This window comes from Schizophyllum commune (assembly GCF_000143185.2).
Source record: "Schizophyllum commune H4-8 unplaced genomic scaffold SCHCOscaffold_4, whole genome shotgun sequence".
In the NCBI taxonomy this organism is placed as follows: Eukaryota; Fungi; Basidiomycota; class Agaricomycetes; order Agaricales; family Schizophyllaceae; genus Schizophyllum; species Schizophyllum commune.
Window position 1 is genome coordinate 2,707,296 of NW_026089541.1, and position 13,646 is coordinate 2,720,941.

The 13,646-nt window shown below is 58.1% G+C and overlaps 4 protein-coding genes across 4 annotated transcripts; 1 reads left to right on the forward strand and 3 right to left on the reverse strand.

The window, feature by feature from the left end:
• Window positions 1-36: 36 nt before the first annotated feature.
• SCHCODRAFT_01122301 (uncharacterized protein) lies at window positions 37-6,996 on the reverse strand. The gene is made up of 17 exons (XM_050341057.1): window positions 6,736-6,996; window positions 6,028-6,681; window positions 5,806-5,980; window positions 5,092-5,756; window positions 4,561-5,040; window positions 3,943-4,510; window positions 3,715-3,895; window positions 3,513-3,666; window positions 2,849-3,465; window positions 2,718-2,803; window positions 2,582-2,667; window positions 2,434-2,527; window positions 2,138-2,383; window positions 1,439-2,082; window positions 619-1,388; window positions 398-562; window positions 37-334 (listed from the first exon to the last, which is right to left on the reverse strand). Exons 1-17 carry the CDS (start codon window positions 6,961-6,963, stop codon window positions 103-105), a joined length of 6,045 nt encoding a protein of 2,014 aa, XP_050201277.1. The 5' UTR covers window positions 6,964-6,996; the 3' UTR covers window positions 37-102.
• Window positions 6,997-7,391: 395 nt separating this feature from the next.
• Window positions 7,392-9,542, reverse strand: SCHCODRAFT_02536868 (WD40 repeat-like protein). The gene is made up of 5 exons (XM_003033433.2): window positions 8,868-9,542; window positions 8,550-8,798; window positions 8,415-8,494; window positions 8,108-8,298; window positions 7,392-8,026 (listed from the first exon to the last, which is right to left on the reverse strand). The coding sequence occupies exons 1-5, from the start codon at window positions 9,361-9,363 to the stop codon at window positions 7,546-7,548; spliced, it is 1,497 nt and encodes a 498-aa protein (XP_003033479.1). The 5' UTR covers window positions 9,364-9,542; the 3' UTR covers window positions 7,392-7,545.
• Window positions 9,543-9,553: 11 nt separating this feature from the next.
• Window positions 9,554-12,177, forward strand: SCHCODRAFT_02619877 (amidase signature enzyme). Its single transcript, XM_050344955.1, has 11 exons — window positions 9,554-9,915; window positions 9,968-10,064; window positions 10,112-10,282; window positions 10,340-10,432; window positions 10,487-10,569; window positions 10,628-10,776; window positions 10,899-11,091; window positions 11,201-11,333; window positions 11,441-11,545; window positions 11,603-11,937; window positions 12,004-12,177. Exons 1-10 carry the CDS (start codon window positions 9,645-9,647, stop codon window positions 11,916-11,918), a joined length of 1,611 nt encoding a protein of 536 aa, XP_050201278.1. The 5' UTR covers window positions 9,554-9,644; the 3' UTR covers window positions 11,919-11,937; window positions 12,004-12,177.
• Window positions 11,974-13,537, reverse strand: SCHCODRAFT_01053121 (uncharacterized protein; the record flags this gene model as incomplete). The annotated part of the gene is made up of 2 exons (XM_050340941.1): window positions 11,974-13,112; window positions 13,171-13,537. Coding segments are annotated over 2 exons (1,506 nt in total), but the record flags the coding sequence as incomplete, so codon positions are not given.
• Window positions 13,538-13,646: the final 109 nt, after the last annotated feature.

A 13,646-nucleotide genomic window follows, 5' to 3' on the forward strand; every position in this document is an offset into this window, starting at 1 on the left:
TCAAGGTGTTCGCTCACGCAAGCCAGGCTGTTGAGTACAGCTTCCTCAACACAATAGACGTGTGCATATACTGCCGATGCCATACAATCCTCGCAAACTTCTCTATAGATAAAACGGTATCCCATATACCACCGGCGCCGCACCCGTTAGATACTTCAACTTGCACACATCCCGCGACTGCGCCACCGCAGCCACGACCGACGTGCTCCCCTGCCTGCTCGCGTCCCACCGCTTCGCGTGGCTGGGCACGAGCTTCATCTTGTCGATCACGGACTGCGTGAACTTGTCGATGTCGCGGTCGGTCACGTCCCACATGTTGGCGACGAGGGTCGGGCTGGGGGTGGAGGGAGGAAGGGTGAGTAAGTAGGAGGATGCGAAGGAAGGTGGGTTTACTCACCATCCCGCGAGCATGTAGTTGTTGGGTATCCCGACGCGGTCGAAGTCGCCCATGTCCTTCATGAAGCCGGAGGAGCAGCCCCAGAGCATGGTCGCCGCGCACCGCGGGAGCTGCCGGATCTTGTGCGAGCGCGCGTACTTGTCCGCGCCGCCGTGGCCGAAGTACCTGCAAAAGAGGACGACGTGAGCATGGTGGGCTGGTAGGAGGTTAACCGCACATACACAACAAGGTCCCGTTGCCGCAGCGCGTTCAAGAGTTGCTGTTCGCTCGGCGGTTGCCCAATCACTCCATCCCAACCGACGCCCTTCATCTGCTGCGCCCAGTCCTTGAAGCGGCCCTCCGTGCCGACAAGGTCGCCGCTGGGGTTCAAAACATAGTACCCATCCCGCGGATCCACGACAGCACGATCGACCGCCTCGCCCTCGCCGCCTCTCCTCAGCTTCGCCATCTCCACCCTGTCGATCAAGAAGTCGAGGCTCGGGATCCGACTGACGCTCCGCCCGCGCAGGATGGGAATGCTCTCCCAGGGTATGCCCTGCACGTTCTTGTCGAGGACGAGGAAGAGGTGCTCCCCGCCCCCAGCCGCCTCCGACATCTCCTGCCTCGAGCGCGTCCGCCCGGCGTCCCGCAAGCGCGCGCGCGTGGACTCTTCCTCGAGCACGGCGCGCAGATCGACGATGACTTGCACGATGTCGACCTCGGCGATGGACACTTGCACGCCATGGAATTGGTAGAGATCGAGGATGAAGTAGACGAAGTCCTCGAGTTCTTCGTCAGCGCATTTGGGCCCGAGCGCGGCGATGCGCTCGACAATGTGATCGTCGAGCTGCACGTTCCGGAGGTTCTGGCTCTGTGAGGCGGTCTTCCGATGGGCCTTGCCTTTGGGCTTCTTGTCGCGAAGGCGGAGGTTCTCGTCGAAGACCTTATCAATCGACTTGCGAAGGTTGTCGATCGCCTCTGGCGTGAGATTGAGGCGAGAGCCTAGAATGGTCTGACGGACGAAGGTTAGACGAGAGACGACAAGGAGATGATAATCTATACCTTGAATCCTCCAAGCCAGCAGAATTCGATGCTCTGCAGTAGCTCCTTCAATCGTGTGTCTAGGCCAGCCCTCTCCTTCCACCAGTTCTGGCGAGCCTCGGGATCGTTCCTGATGTTGACTGCGCTCTTCGTCGACTCGTTGCTCAAGCGGATAATCTCGCCCATCTCCGACAGCGCGTCGTCGAAAGAGAGGTACTCCTCGTCATCGTCATTGTCGCGTCGACCTTGTAGCGGGATGCAGAAGACCAGGGGTTCGCTCTGCTCGCCACCCTCTTGCCGGCTGAGGAATAACGTGCGCTTGTCCTCAGTGACGGCAATATGGACGATGGTCCAGTTGCTTGGGAAACTCTGCGTCGACAAGACTGACGTCTCCGGACTGACGCCAGCAGCGTCATACCGCGCTTTGACTCGCGCCCAGTAATCACGAAGCGCGCGTTCCTCGTTGTCCTCGTCGTCGCTCATGCTGTCGTCGTCGAGAGACATGTTGGCGAACATACGTGTAGGTGCGGCTTTCGCAAAAGCCTTGGCGGATCCATCCTTGGACACCTCACGCCACTGCAGGTCGTCGAACGCATCGTAATCAGGGAACTTTTGCGCAATGACCTCCAGCATTTCTCGCCTCAAGGTGACTGCAGTCGAGGTATCTGCAAAGGAAGGGTCAGTCTTCCTTGAAGGTCACTGTCATGATGAGAAACGTACCGAGGAGACGGCCAGCAAGGGCGGAGCCTTGCTCATCGACCAATCCCAACGACGTCTGTAGCGCCCGAACGATGGCCAGCGAGATGGCAGCCTCACGAACGTGCGAGACAGTGCCCTTCTTGCTCATGGAGTTCAGGTCCGACCAGAACAAGCCTTCTGCATGCTGCAGTAGCTTGAGTAAGTCCTGTGTCGAGGGCAACATGGGCAACGGCTTGTCGCAAGACATGCCCATGGGCACTGCGATGGCTTCGAAGGCAGTCAGTACGACTTTGGGGACATGCTAGGAATGTACGCACTGGACTCTGCGATGGAGCTCAAGAACATGTCTGAGCGGAAGCGCGAGTAGATCTCGTGAAGCGCCAAGCGACCCTCAAGAGCCGTGATCTCCGCCTGCAATGGAATGTTTAGACGAGGGAAGTCTGAGAAGAGGTTGCATACACTTACGCTACTCAACGCCGTGGTGGACAGCGTACGCAGTTTGTCCATCATTTCTTCAGAGCCATCGTGGTCATTGTCCCGCAGAAGCCACACTGAACGACAGTAAGGCATGAGCAGTAATACAATATGGAATGGAACTCACAATGCCGTGCAAGGATCGCAGAGAGAAGCTGAGGGAAGACAGATTCCTGCGGAGGAGTACGTGTCGCATCCAAGGATTTCCTGGAGCTGCTACGGGTCAGACCATCGTCACACGTCGTCGACCATACGCACCTGAAAGCAACACCGTCCAACGCGGTGAAGGTCTGATTCAACTCCTCCAGCATGGCAATAGCCTCTTCGTACAACTGCAGCGCGCCCTCGTCCTGGTTCGAACGCTGGGTATAGTCGCCTTGCAGCCTCCTTAGGTCAACTGCGTCATCGCCGGTGATCGTCGGTAGAAGTTGAGTAGCTTGCATAAGAGCGTCGTGACTGTTCTCGAGATCGCCTAACAGCAGCAGAATCTCGCCCTTCTTCGCTAGGGCGCGGCTGACCATGGGCGGTGCGTTCAACGACTCCGAAAGATCGAGTGCCTGGATGATGAAGTACTCGGCCTCCCTGGCAGATCCGCGAGACAGATAGGCCGCGCTCAGAGCAAACAATGTGTCGAGCTGCGCTTCTGCAACGCGGTAGCCGTCGCTTCCCAAGGACGAGTTGCGCGAGGACGATGCTTTGGAGGAAGAGTCGGGGCCTGGGGGGCCGGCGTCGTCTGCTTGCGCAACTTGGAACGGGTTGTCTTCTTCAACGGGCTTCGTCTTCGAGGCTGCGTAGAAGCGCATGAATCCATCCATGGCACGGTTGAGGAGTTGCAAGCTTCGTAACAGGCCATCTAGGGCTGCAGGTACATCACTCTATGGCGTCGTCAGCACTAGAAAATGGTCTGCGGAGACGTACTCACTCTGCACAGCTGTATCAATGAAAAGACCCTGGACGCCAAAGCCGCCCGTTCCAGACTATCAAGGCGATGTTGCATCAGTTGCCGCGGCGGGAGCCCTTTCGTTTCGGAGGGTAGCGACTGGGATAGGTCGAGTGCCGTTGAGTAGGCTGCAGAACTGTCATCTCGTGAGCATTCATTTCAGGCGGTTACGCATGGAACGTACCTCGCTGCGACATCCTCCAACTCTGCCAAAACCCCAGCATACCGCAGCAAGAGACTGATCATGACCTCAGGCGAGAGCATGGTAGCACTTTCGCGCAGGCGATTGAACATCGTCTTCGCACGAGTGTACTTGCCAAGGCGAAAGTATTCGAAAGCAAGCTCGGTCGTTGCATTCGCGTAGTCTGTTTCTCGATTAGGTAGGAGCTAATGACAACGACGACCGACGCACCATCACTATACGGACCCAGCTTCAACTCCGCAAGCCGTCGCACAACGTCCAGGACTCGCACCTTGACCAACGTCAGTCCCAGAAGGTTGAGCACCGAGCACAACAAGCGTAGCAAATCAAGCAATCCTCCGAAATCATCAAACACTAGCGCATGCTGCGACTTCGTATTAGCCGCCGGCCTCGGCGGTGTCTTCACATTGAGCGACAGCTCCTGCAACGGCTTCGCCTTCGGTGTGACCGGGTTAACAGGAGGTGGCGCGGGCTTCTTCTTCGACGGCACCGTGCGGGTGGCAATCCTCGAGGTCGTCACTTTGCGTCTGGACCCGCCGCTCTTGGTGGCGGAGGACTTGGCTGCACTTCCGGCCTTCGACGTCGATTTCGGCGAGTTCTCCGCGGTTCGTGTAGAGATGAAGGCGCGGAAGATCTTGGTGGCCTCTTCGGAGTGGAACACCAGGAGGTCGATCTGCTCGGGGTCGGCGCGGCGGTGCGCGAGGAGACCTAACCAGAGATGGGTCATGGCCCGGTATTGCGCAGTGAACGTGAGGAGCCCAACGTCGCGCGCCATCGTCTGTACTCGTAGGGTTAGCGCAAGCCAAGGGCATGGAGTGATATACATACCTCCGACGCGAGCAGACCTTGAATCTCCACACTCAGGTCCCAAGGTGACTTGAACCCAAAGCCCTCCTCAGGGTTGCAGTGATACTTGAACTCCAGACACATCAACAGAGTCCGTATCCTACGTAGAGGCATAAGTGCCTCCTCGTAAACGTCCAGCAGCTCGAGCAAGAGGTGCCGCACGATCGCCCGAACGGACTCCTTCCATCGCAAACTTGCCAGGCTCTGGATCTGGCGCTCCAACAAAGCGCCAACGATACCAGCGTCGCAAAGCCCGATATCTCTCAGCGACACGGTTTGCGGTTGCAGGAGCAGTTCGCAAGCACCGATGTAGGTCACCCGGTCCACGATCGCGGCCAGGTGCTTGAGCGAGTCAGACGCCGTAAACGCCTCCGAAGCTGTCGTGCCACCAAGTACCTCCGCCAATCTTGAGCGATCGTAAGGAAACGAGCTGATGGCTTGCTTGAACGCGTCGCTCGCGGCCTACAGTACATAGTGAGCATCATTATCAACAATGCCCAATCCAGATCGCACCTTCCTATTGCCAGCCTTCGATTGACAGATGCCAAGTATCTCCCACCGCCGGTACAGCTGCTCTTCCAGCTGCTGCCACCCCTCATCCGCCTCCTCGTTGCCCGAGCGCATCTCGACCGCCTGCCGCCCGAGCTCACAGCTATCCCGCAGGAACGTGATGCATGCACTATGCTGCGAGGCGCTGAACAAGGTTGCGCCCATGTTGTAAAGCGCCGCGGATAGGTATCGTAGGTACTTCGCTGTTTCTGAACCGGGTTCTTGCGCTTGTATGAGCTTGGCGGCGCGCTCGAGGCAGTCGTGGGAGGCCATGTGGGTACGCGGGTCCAAGACGACGAGTTGCGTACGCGCGAGGAGGGTGAGGGTTTCTAGGACGCGCGCAATCAACGCGCCGCGGGTGTCGGATGGTATGCGAGCGACGACAATCTCCATGACCGAGACGATAGCGCGAAGCAACGAGCGTACGACTGCTACGAGGTCGCTGGGCGGTCCAGAACGAGTCGGCACGTCTGCGATACGGAGAGCGCTTTGCAGCAGTCGAGAGACCGCATTGTCAACTTTACGATACGCTCGCCCGGTTTCGTCCTGGTGCGATTCTGCGAGCATTTGTACCAGAGATGGTGCCTGCAAGAGCGATATTGTATCCTGTATGCGATCTGCGAGGTCGGCTAGAGAGCGTGTTAGTGCACTGTGGACAAGTTTGACCACCTCACGTACCTTGTGGCACAGAGGACTCTAAGCACACCGTCAACTGCGCCAGTCGCGTGCAGAGGGAGGCCGCGTCTTGACTGGAGGCCTTGACTTCGCTCGCATCGGTTGTCGGCCCAGAGGCACTACTATCTGACGAATGCAACAAAGCCGAAATGCGCTCGAGCGCAGACAGGTCGCCAGCCTGACAGCCATTAGCACAGTGTAAGCCATCAGAAGTAGGTACCTCACCCTCCTTGCGAACGACGTCCAGGTCTCACAGAAACCGAGATACTTGGGTCCGCTCATGAATTCATTGGCGTCCGGCCTGCCTTCTGCATGGCTAACGATTGCAGCGATCCGGGGGAGCACCGACTCCGCAGAATAGCCATCTTTCTCGGTGGTACATCTTGAGGCGTATTCCAGCAAGCACTTGTTGACGTGACCCCAGAAAGTTGACGAATCCACGGTGTTGGGTGTGGTGAGGGCCAGGCATGTCAAAGCATAGCAGCGGATCTCCAACGCGGGTAGTGGGTCCATCTCGATCCCGGCCATGCCGCGGGTGAGCGCGGTGTACGCGCGCGTCAATAACGAGTCCGCATGTTTGGATAGTGAAGATGGAAGCACGGCTCGCCAGGCGATCAGAGTAGGTTGTGCGTGGAGAGCTTGTGAGAACGCAGCTATTGTCGCGCTCTTGGCATTAAACATGCGCCGCGAGATGGTGGTGAGTGCATAAAGCAGGTAGGTTGTCGTGAGCATTATAACGTTGTCGTCCAGAGCATTATCCGGAGGGATATCCAGGGAAAGTAGATGTAAGCCACCAGCGGCTGCTGGCGGACTTGTCGTGTCGAGAATGGCGCATAATTGAGGATGAATTTCCTCAATGATCGTGAAAGCATCGTCGAACTGTTCAATTCTATCAGTCACTGCGATCAACGTCCAGCAAACCACTCCACGCACCATCTCCAGCGCTATCAACTTCCCCACCACATTCACCGCAGCGCGCTCAATCTCCAACTTGTTCGACGTCCCCTTCCTTAGTGCCGCCAGCGCCTTCCGCGCCTTCAACGCTGCCGAAGCCGCCGCCGCCCCCTCCGTCGTCTTCTTCGTGACTTTGCCTTGCGGCTGCTTCCACCCCGCGCGCATCAAATCATTCAGCACCTGCGACGCGCTGTTGACGGCGTGCATCGCCGCGGCCTTTTCTTCAGCTTCATCGCGCGGGGGTGTCTTCTTCGCTGGTGCATTCGTTTGTTTCGCCGGCGCGTTCGTTTGCTTCGACGGCGCACTCGTTTGCTTCGTAGCACTCGTCTGCCTGGTTTGCCGCGGCCTCACTTCCTTTATTTGCACTTGGGCTAGCTCATCCGCGAGATCGTCCACCGCATCGTTTGCTGTGGCGGATCGCGTCCGCGCGTGCCCTGCCCTTGGTTTTGCGGCCGCGGTGCGGGAAGATTGGGCGCGCGAGGAGCCCTCGGCTTTGAGAGACGTAGTTCTTCTGAGTGCGCGTGTGGCCATGGTGGTAGAGGTGAGGGATGCGTGCAGCAAGGGTGGTGGTTTGGGAGGAAGCGTGTGCCAACGCGTGTGTTCATTTGCACGTGATGGCGACGCGAACTCTGCACGTGGGGTGGACCGACAAGCACCCATTCAGGCATCCATTAATGATTTCAACGACGAAGGCCTTGACACCCTTCAGTGCGGTTGTGCACAATCGTGCACATCTACAACAACAGCAGCAACGGTAACAACAACAACGCCTCCAAGTATGCAAATAGATCAATCACTCTCGACCTCTTCCTCGCCCTCTTCCTCTTCTTCGCTCTCCCCTTCCTCTTCACTCTCCCCTTCCTCCTCGCTCCAACCTGCACCCTCTTCCTCCATCGGTGCCCATTCCTCGGCATCCTTATCTTCCGCTCCCTCGCTGTCACCACTCTCCTCCTCATCCTGCCCGCCCTCCCTTCCCTCATCCTCTCTCTCCGCCCGCTTCCTCTTCCCCACCAACGCTGCCACCGAGCCCTCTGCGTCCCCATCGGCGACCGTGACGCATGTAAAACGCGTGCCTTTGGAGTCGTATGTGCCAGAGGGTTCAATCTCCAGAACGGCATCGTCTTCCGTGTCTTTCCGGGACTTTGTAGAAGGCGCAGGCAGCTCCCCGAGGTCGTACGCATGCAGCTTGCCGTCGGATGACACGGTGCAGACGACGGTGGTCTGCGTGCCGTCCGGGAGGGCGAGAGCGAGGGTTTGGAAGGCTTTGACCCTGCGGAAATGGTCGATTTAGGTCAGCCAGCCATCGGAGTTGGAATAACCGCAAGATCAGTCAGCCAACAAGCACACTCACCGATTTGCATGACCCACCATCTTCGCCACGATTTTCGGTCTCGAGTCCGGGTTAGACGATATCGAGTAGATGGAGAGCGTCTTGTCCTCCGCGCCAACGAGGAGCACCTCGCCCTCGCCGTGGACGCGGGTACAGAAGTGGACGTCGTGCACGCGGGAGGGGTGGTGGATGGTGTGGATAAGGGTCATGTCCTGGGGGTGGGGTGAGTATGAGGATCGGGTAAGGGGGTGAACAGGGAGAGGCATGTGAAAGAGAGGAAGGCGCGGAGGGTGGGAGCATAGAAGGTACAAAAGAGGACGGCACGCACCAATGTGTATACATTTATGTCCGATCCAGACTGTACGATAAACAGCTTGCCATCTATCGACCAGCGAACGACCTCCCCCTCTGCCATATATCTGTCAGCATCCTCCCAGCCACCCATACGCAAAAAGTTACGCACCTTTCCCCATCTTCGTACTTGCCCTCCCCTTCCCCCTCATCAAATCCCACATCCTCAACGTCCTATCCTTGCCGACGCTAAGCGCGACCTTGCCTGAGGGATGGGCCGCGACACTATTGACGCGTCCCTTGTGCCCGCGGAGGGCGCGCAGGACGACCCAGTCGCGCGAGCGGAAGAGCGCGAGGGTGCCGTCCTCGGACGCGGAGAGGAGGTGGGAGCGCGAGGGGAAGGAGAGGTGGGTGACGGAACCTGGTAAAGATTCAACGTTAGCATAGACGGAAAAGGAATGGGGTGGGGGTACGGGGACTGGAAACGCACCCTCATGATGCATAAGCCCTCCGATCTCCTTCCTCCGCCTGAGATCCCAGACTTTGATGATCTCGTCCGCGCTGCCAGTAGCGAGCCATTTACCGCCCTGCGGAGATGCAGCGACAGCCTTGATACACGACACGTGCGCAGGGAAGATGAACAACGGCTTCAAGTCGAACTTGTACTTCTTCGTCGAGGACTCGGGATCCGCAGAGGAGGACCCGGAATCAGCTAGGGAAACGGTGCCCTCGAGTCCATACAGCAGTTTTTCGTAGGACCCAGCGACCACTTTGAAGGAAGTCGGTAGAGGGGGAGGAGCGGCCTCGTCTGTCGTCATCGCCTTCGCCTTGCCCTTATACTTTGTCGGAGGTTGCTGCTTCTCCTCCCGAGCGAGGGGGGCCTTCCCTTTCGGCGGTGGCGATCTCGCGCGACCCTTGAGGGCCTTCTTCGGCGCTATCCTCGCCTTCTTTGCAGGCCTGGTTCCGTTTTCTGTGAGTAGACCCATAGTGGGGAGTGGGTGTTCTCGTGGAGATCAAAAGAACAATGGAACCCCGATCAGGAATTTAGAGTCTGATCGCGTGCACTGGAACTCGAGTTCCAGGGTAAAACCCGCCCCGGAAAACCACCCCAAGGCGCCCAGTTCGAGTTCCAGTCTGAACTTCCCTGGTAATTTTTTGGCAGAAGTTCCAGGGTCTGAACTCCGAGTTCCGGTGCACCCGATCAGACTCTTAGACACGCGATCGAGACGCGATCGGTCCGGCTCTTGACCGTGACGTCGTCAGGCCGATGCGCGCTTATGGCCATGTCGAATTGCGGCGCGTCGTCGTCCCCCGAGGGGCGCAATACCTATCCACTCGCTACCTCTCCACTGCTTCGTCTTTATGCCGCAAGAGCATAGAGCTCAAGAATGCGGCCACGAACGCGATGGTCTTCGTATCGGACGCGCCTGCTGCCCTGCCCAACGCCGCAGGCAGGCTGCGCGGCCTCCCCGTCGCGGTGAAGGATAACATATGCACTCGGGATATGCCGACGACCTGCTCGTCTGCGATGCTGAAGAGTGCGTTGCTGTGGATGCTGCACCCTAATATCCTAACCGGTCCACGCTATAGACTTCACGTCACCCTTCGACGCCACCGTGGTGCGGTTGCTGAGGGAAAATGGCGCAGATATCGTAGGAAAGACAAACTGTGACGAGTTTGGCATGGGGTGATAAATTCTCCTACTGCATCGATATTCGTCTCATGCCATGTAAGGTCTTTGAACATCCACTCCGTCCATGGCCCAGTTGTCAACCCCTGCAACCCCTGGCCACCAGAAGAGGAGGCGGAGGCCGACAGCGACCAGCGCCGCATCGGGAAACGCTTCTCTGCGGGAGGCAGCTCAGGTGGTAGCGCTGCTGCCGTAGCTGCTGGGATGTGTCGCGCGTAAGGCGTTCACCCTGATTGCAATGCTTCCTGCCCTCATCAATATCACTTTCACAGTGCCCTCGGAACTGACACAGGCGGCTCCATCCGCTTGCCTGCCTCCTATTGTGGTGTCTCCGGCTTGAAGCCGTCCTATGGCCTCGTCAGTAGGTTCGTACTCATGAGCTTGAAGTACCGCAGCTTGTGCTTATGAGCGTCCCACAGATGGGGCGTCGTCTCCTACGCTGATAGTCTCGACTGCGTCGGCGTGCTTGCTAACGGGAGTGAGGACGTGAAGGATGTCTTCGGTACGCTTCCCACACCGGGCTTGAATAGCAACGACTCACACATGCTCTCCTTCCCCAGACACCATCTCTCCCCACGATCCCCGCGATCCCACCTCCGCGCCTGTATCTGCCAGAACCGCCGCTCGCGAACAAGCTGAGGCGCGGATGGCGGAATGGCGTCAGCCAGGTAGCGACGATATCACTGGTTTGAGAGTCGGCGTACCGCAGGTGGGTATTAGACTCTGGCCACACCCATCATGAATCCTCCCACATCTTTTTTCATGTTCCCAATCCTCTCTTTCCTCCAGCTCGTACCTGCCTCCCAACCGACACTGACCCTTCCCACCTAGGAATACTTCCCCGCCTCCCTCGCCCCCTCCGCCCGCGCCCACCTCCGGCGCGCCCTCGCTACCCTCGCCGCCCACGGTGCGACCATCGTCCCCATCTCCCTGCCCTCCACATCCTATGCGCTGAGCGCGTACTACGTGATCGCGAGCGCGGAGGCGAGCAGCAATTTGGCGAGGTATGATGGGATGCAGTATGGTGAGTGGCGGGTTCTCGTTGGACGATGTTCTTCATGAACAATACCTCCGTCTCTGGACAAGACTTCCGCCGTTGTAACCTCTACGGTACTGACGCAGCCTACTTCTAGGTATTCGTGCTACCCCAGCACCGGGCACGGACACGTCTAAGGTTTCCAACCTCTACGCGCAGACGCGCAGCGCGGGCTTCGGGAAGGAAGTTCAGCGCCGGATACTACTGGGGACGTATGCCTTGAGTGCTGAGTACGTGCAACTTCCTCTTCAGCCTGTCCCGCAAAACCAACGTGGCCTGTTTCTTTGTCCCTTACCTGAAACCATCGCTCTCAACGATGCTGACACCGAACCCCCAGCGCCTTCGACAACTACTTCCTCCAAGCCCAGCGCGTCCGCCAACTCGTGCGCGATGACTTCGACAGGGTGTTCTCGCTCCCGAACGTTTCGCCATCTATAGAACCGTACGTTTCCCTCCCCCCTGACCATCTATCGTGTGCTTACATCACCTTCTACTCCAGCCGCCCTCGCCAACCCTCCCCCACCACCCCTGCGGTTGACGTCCTCCTCCATCTCTCCGCCGTCGGCACTGCGCCCGAGCTCGGCGCCCCCTCGGGCGCGCTCGATGCGTACGTACAGGATGTCCTTACCGTGCCGGCCTCGCTGGCGGGCTTGCCCGCGCTAAGTGTGGCGCTGCCGACGTCGGAGAAGAGTCGAGGGGAACCAAAGGCAAGGGAAGAGACGAACATGCCCATTGGCGTCAGCGTCGTCGGACAGTGGGGCAGCGACGGGATGGTGCTAGAGGTCGGCGGGCTGTTGGAGCGGTTGTATGACTAGGATTTGGTGGATTTGTGAGGTAAAATGGATCGGAATGCAGCGAATGCAACCTCTGCTAATCCGAGCCCACGAATTCCGGAACCAGGTCGCGCAACCGCTCCAATACTTCCAGACTGCCGAAGTACTCCATATCAACGGAGAATAGATCCAGATCAAGCGACCTGAGCGGACGACCCGCCGCGAGACGCGCCTCCACCATCTCAAGGACCTTCTGCCCGCGATAGCGGCCGTGCCCACCCAGCTCGAGCTCCTCCAGCATCGGTAGGGTGGCCAGCTCGCTACCCGCCGTCCTCTCAGTCAGAGACACGAAGAAGTCGTCCAAGAGCTGGTCGGATGATTGGGTGTGAAGACTGAGCAAGCGGAGCTTGGAGAACAATGGTATGTTCGCCCGTATGCCGGCGGGCGGATCGCGCAGCGTGAGCTCCTGCACAGTACTCTCCGCACGCTGGAGGAAGGCGAGCGGGATAGGTGCCGCCCATCTAGGAGCGCCGAAGCGAGGGTGGCTCCAGGTTAGATAGAGAGTTCGGAGTGAGGGCGCGACGATGCAGTTCAGGTATGCGCAATCTCCAGCATGAAAATGGTCTGCATGGATGACATGCAGATGAGAAAGCCTCACTTCTCGGGGCATTCCATATCGCGAATGAATCATGTACGGCCGAAAGTCGTGCACCCAGCGTACCAGATTAGGGCATCCGGTCAACAGGACGAGGGCCCAATCCGGCGGGACCGTAGTGTGCAGCTCGTGCAACTGACCCAACGGCAGGGTCGTCAAAGCTGGGAAGATGTTCTGGCCACCAAGTGCATTCTTGATGATGAGGGTTCTCAAGGCTGGGGTATTCCAGAAAGGCCTTGACGACCCCGCTGTCATAAGCTCAAGAATGGACGCATCTATGTTCAGTGTATGCAGTCGGCTGTACGAACGGCCCTGCAGTAAGGTGACTGGTTCTTCCCAGAGATCATCAGCCTGGAAATGTAGCCATTGATCCGTATGCCTGGCGAGTATCTTGAGCAGGTTCAGACCACTGCATCCTGTATTTCTGTTCGCGCGTACAGGCTGAATAAGCGGGAGACCTTTCGTCATGCTCAGGCAGTACTTCAGGCGCTTCGCGGCCGGTCCACGCTGTGACCAATCGATGAAGGGGATGTTTGTGAACTGCATACTCGACCATATGCGAGGACAGCCGTTCATGATCTCTGAAGACGCAATTACTGATCTGGTTTTGCATGCGCACACTAGTAACAGAGCACATACCACGCCATTGCTTGCAAACCGCGCTGATGTCCAGCGGAGTACACCTATCGAGCCCAAGAGCGGCCTCCATGCAGCTCAATTCGAAGATGATCTCCAGAATCTCGCCGGGTACTCGACGTATAGGCGCGACGTAGGCACGTTGCATGTCGAGCGCGTGTCGTAGCTTGGTTTCTACCGTGATTATAGAATCCATCACCCGCTGTACAGCCTGCTTCTGGACATCGAGTTCGACTAAGGATTGTTGGGTTTCCTGCATGTACGTCTGCATCGCACGCTTCTCCATCGGGGAGGGAGTATGGTCAACGTTCGAAGGTATGTGAATGGAGAAGACGGTGTCGCGCCTGCAACTCGAACAAAGGTTGATACTCGCAGACGATGACTGCATGATTATCTCCATTTCTCGGTCAGAATAGAGCACAGTTATGAAGATGATGCTGGTTCGGAGGAAGGCGCAAAAGGAGTGGTTTACACGTGCA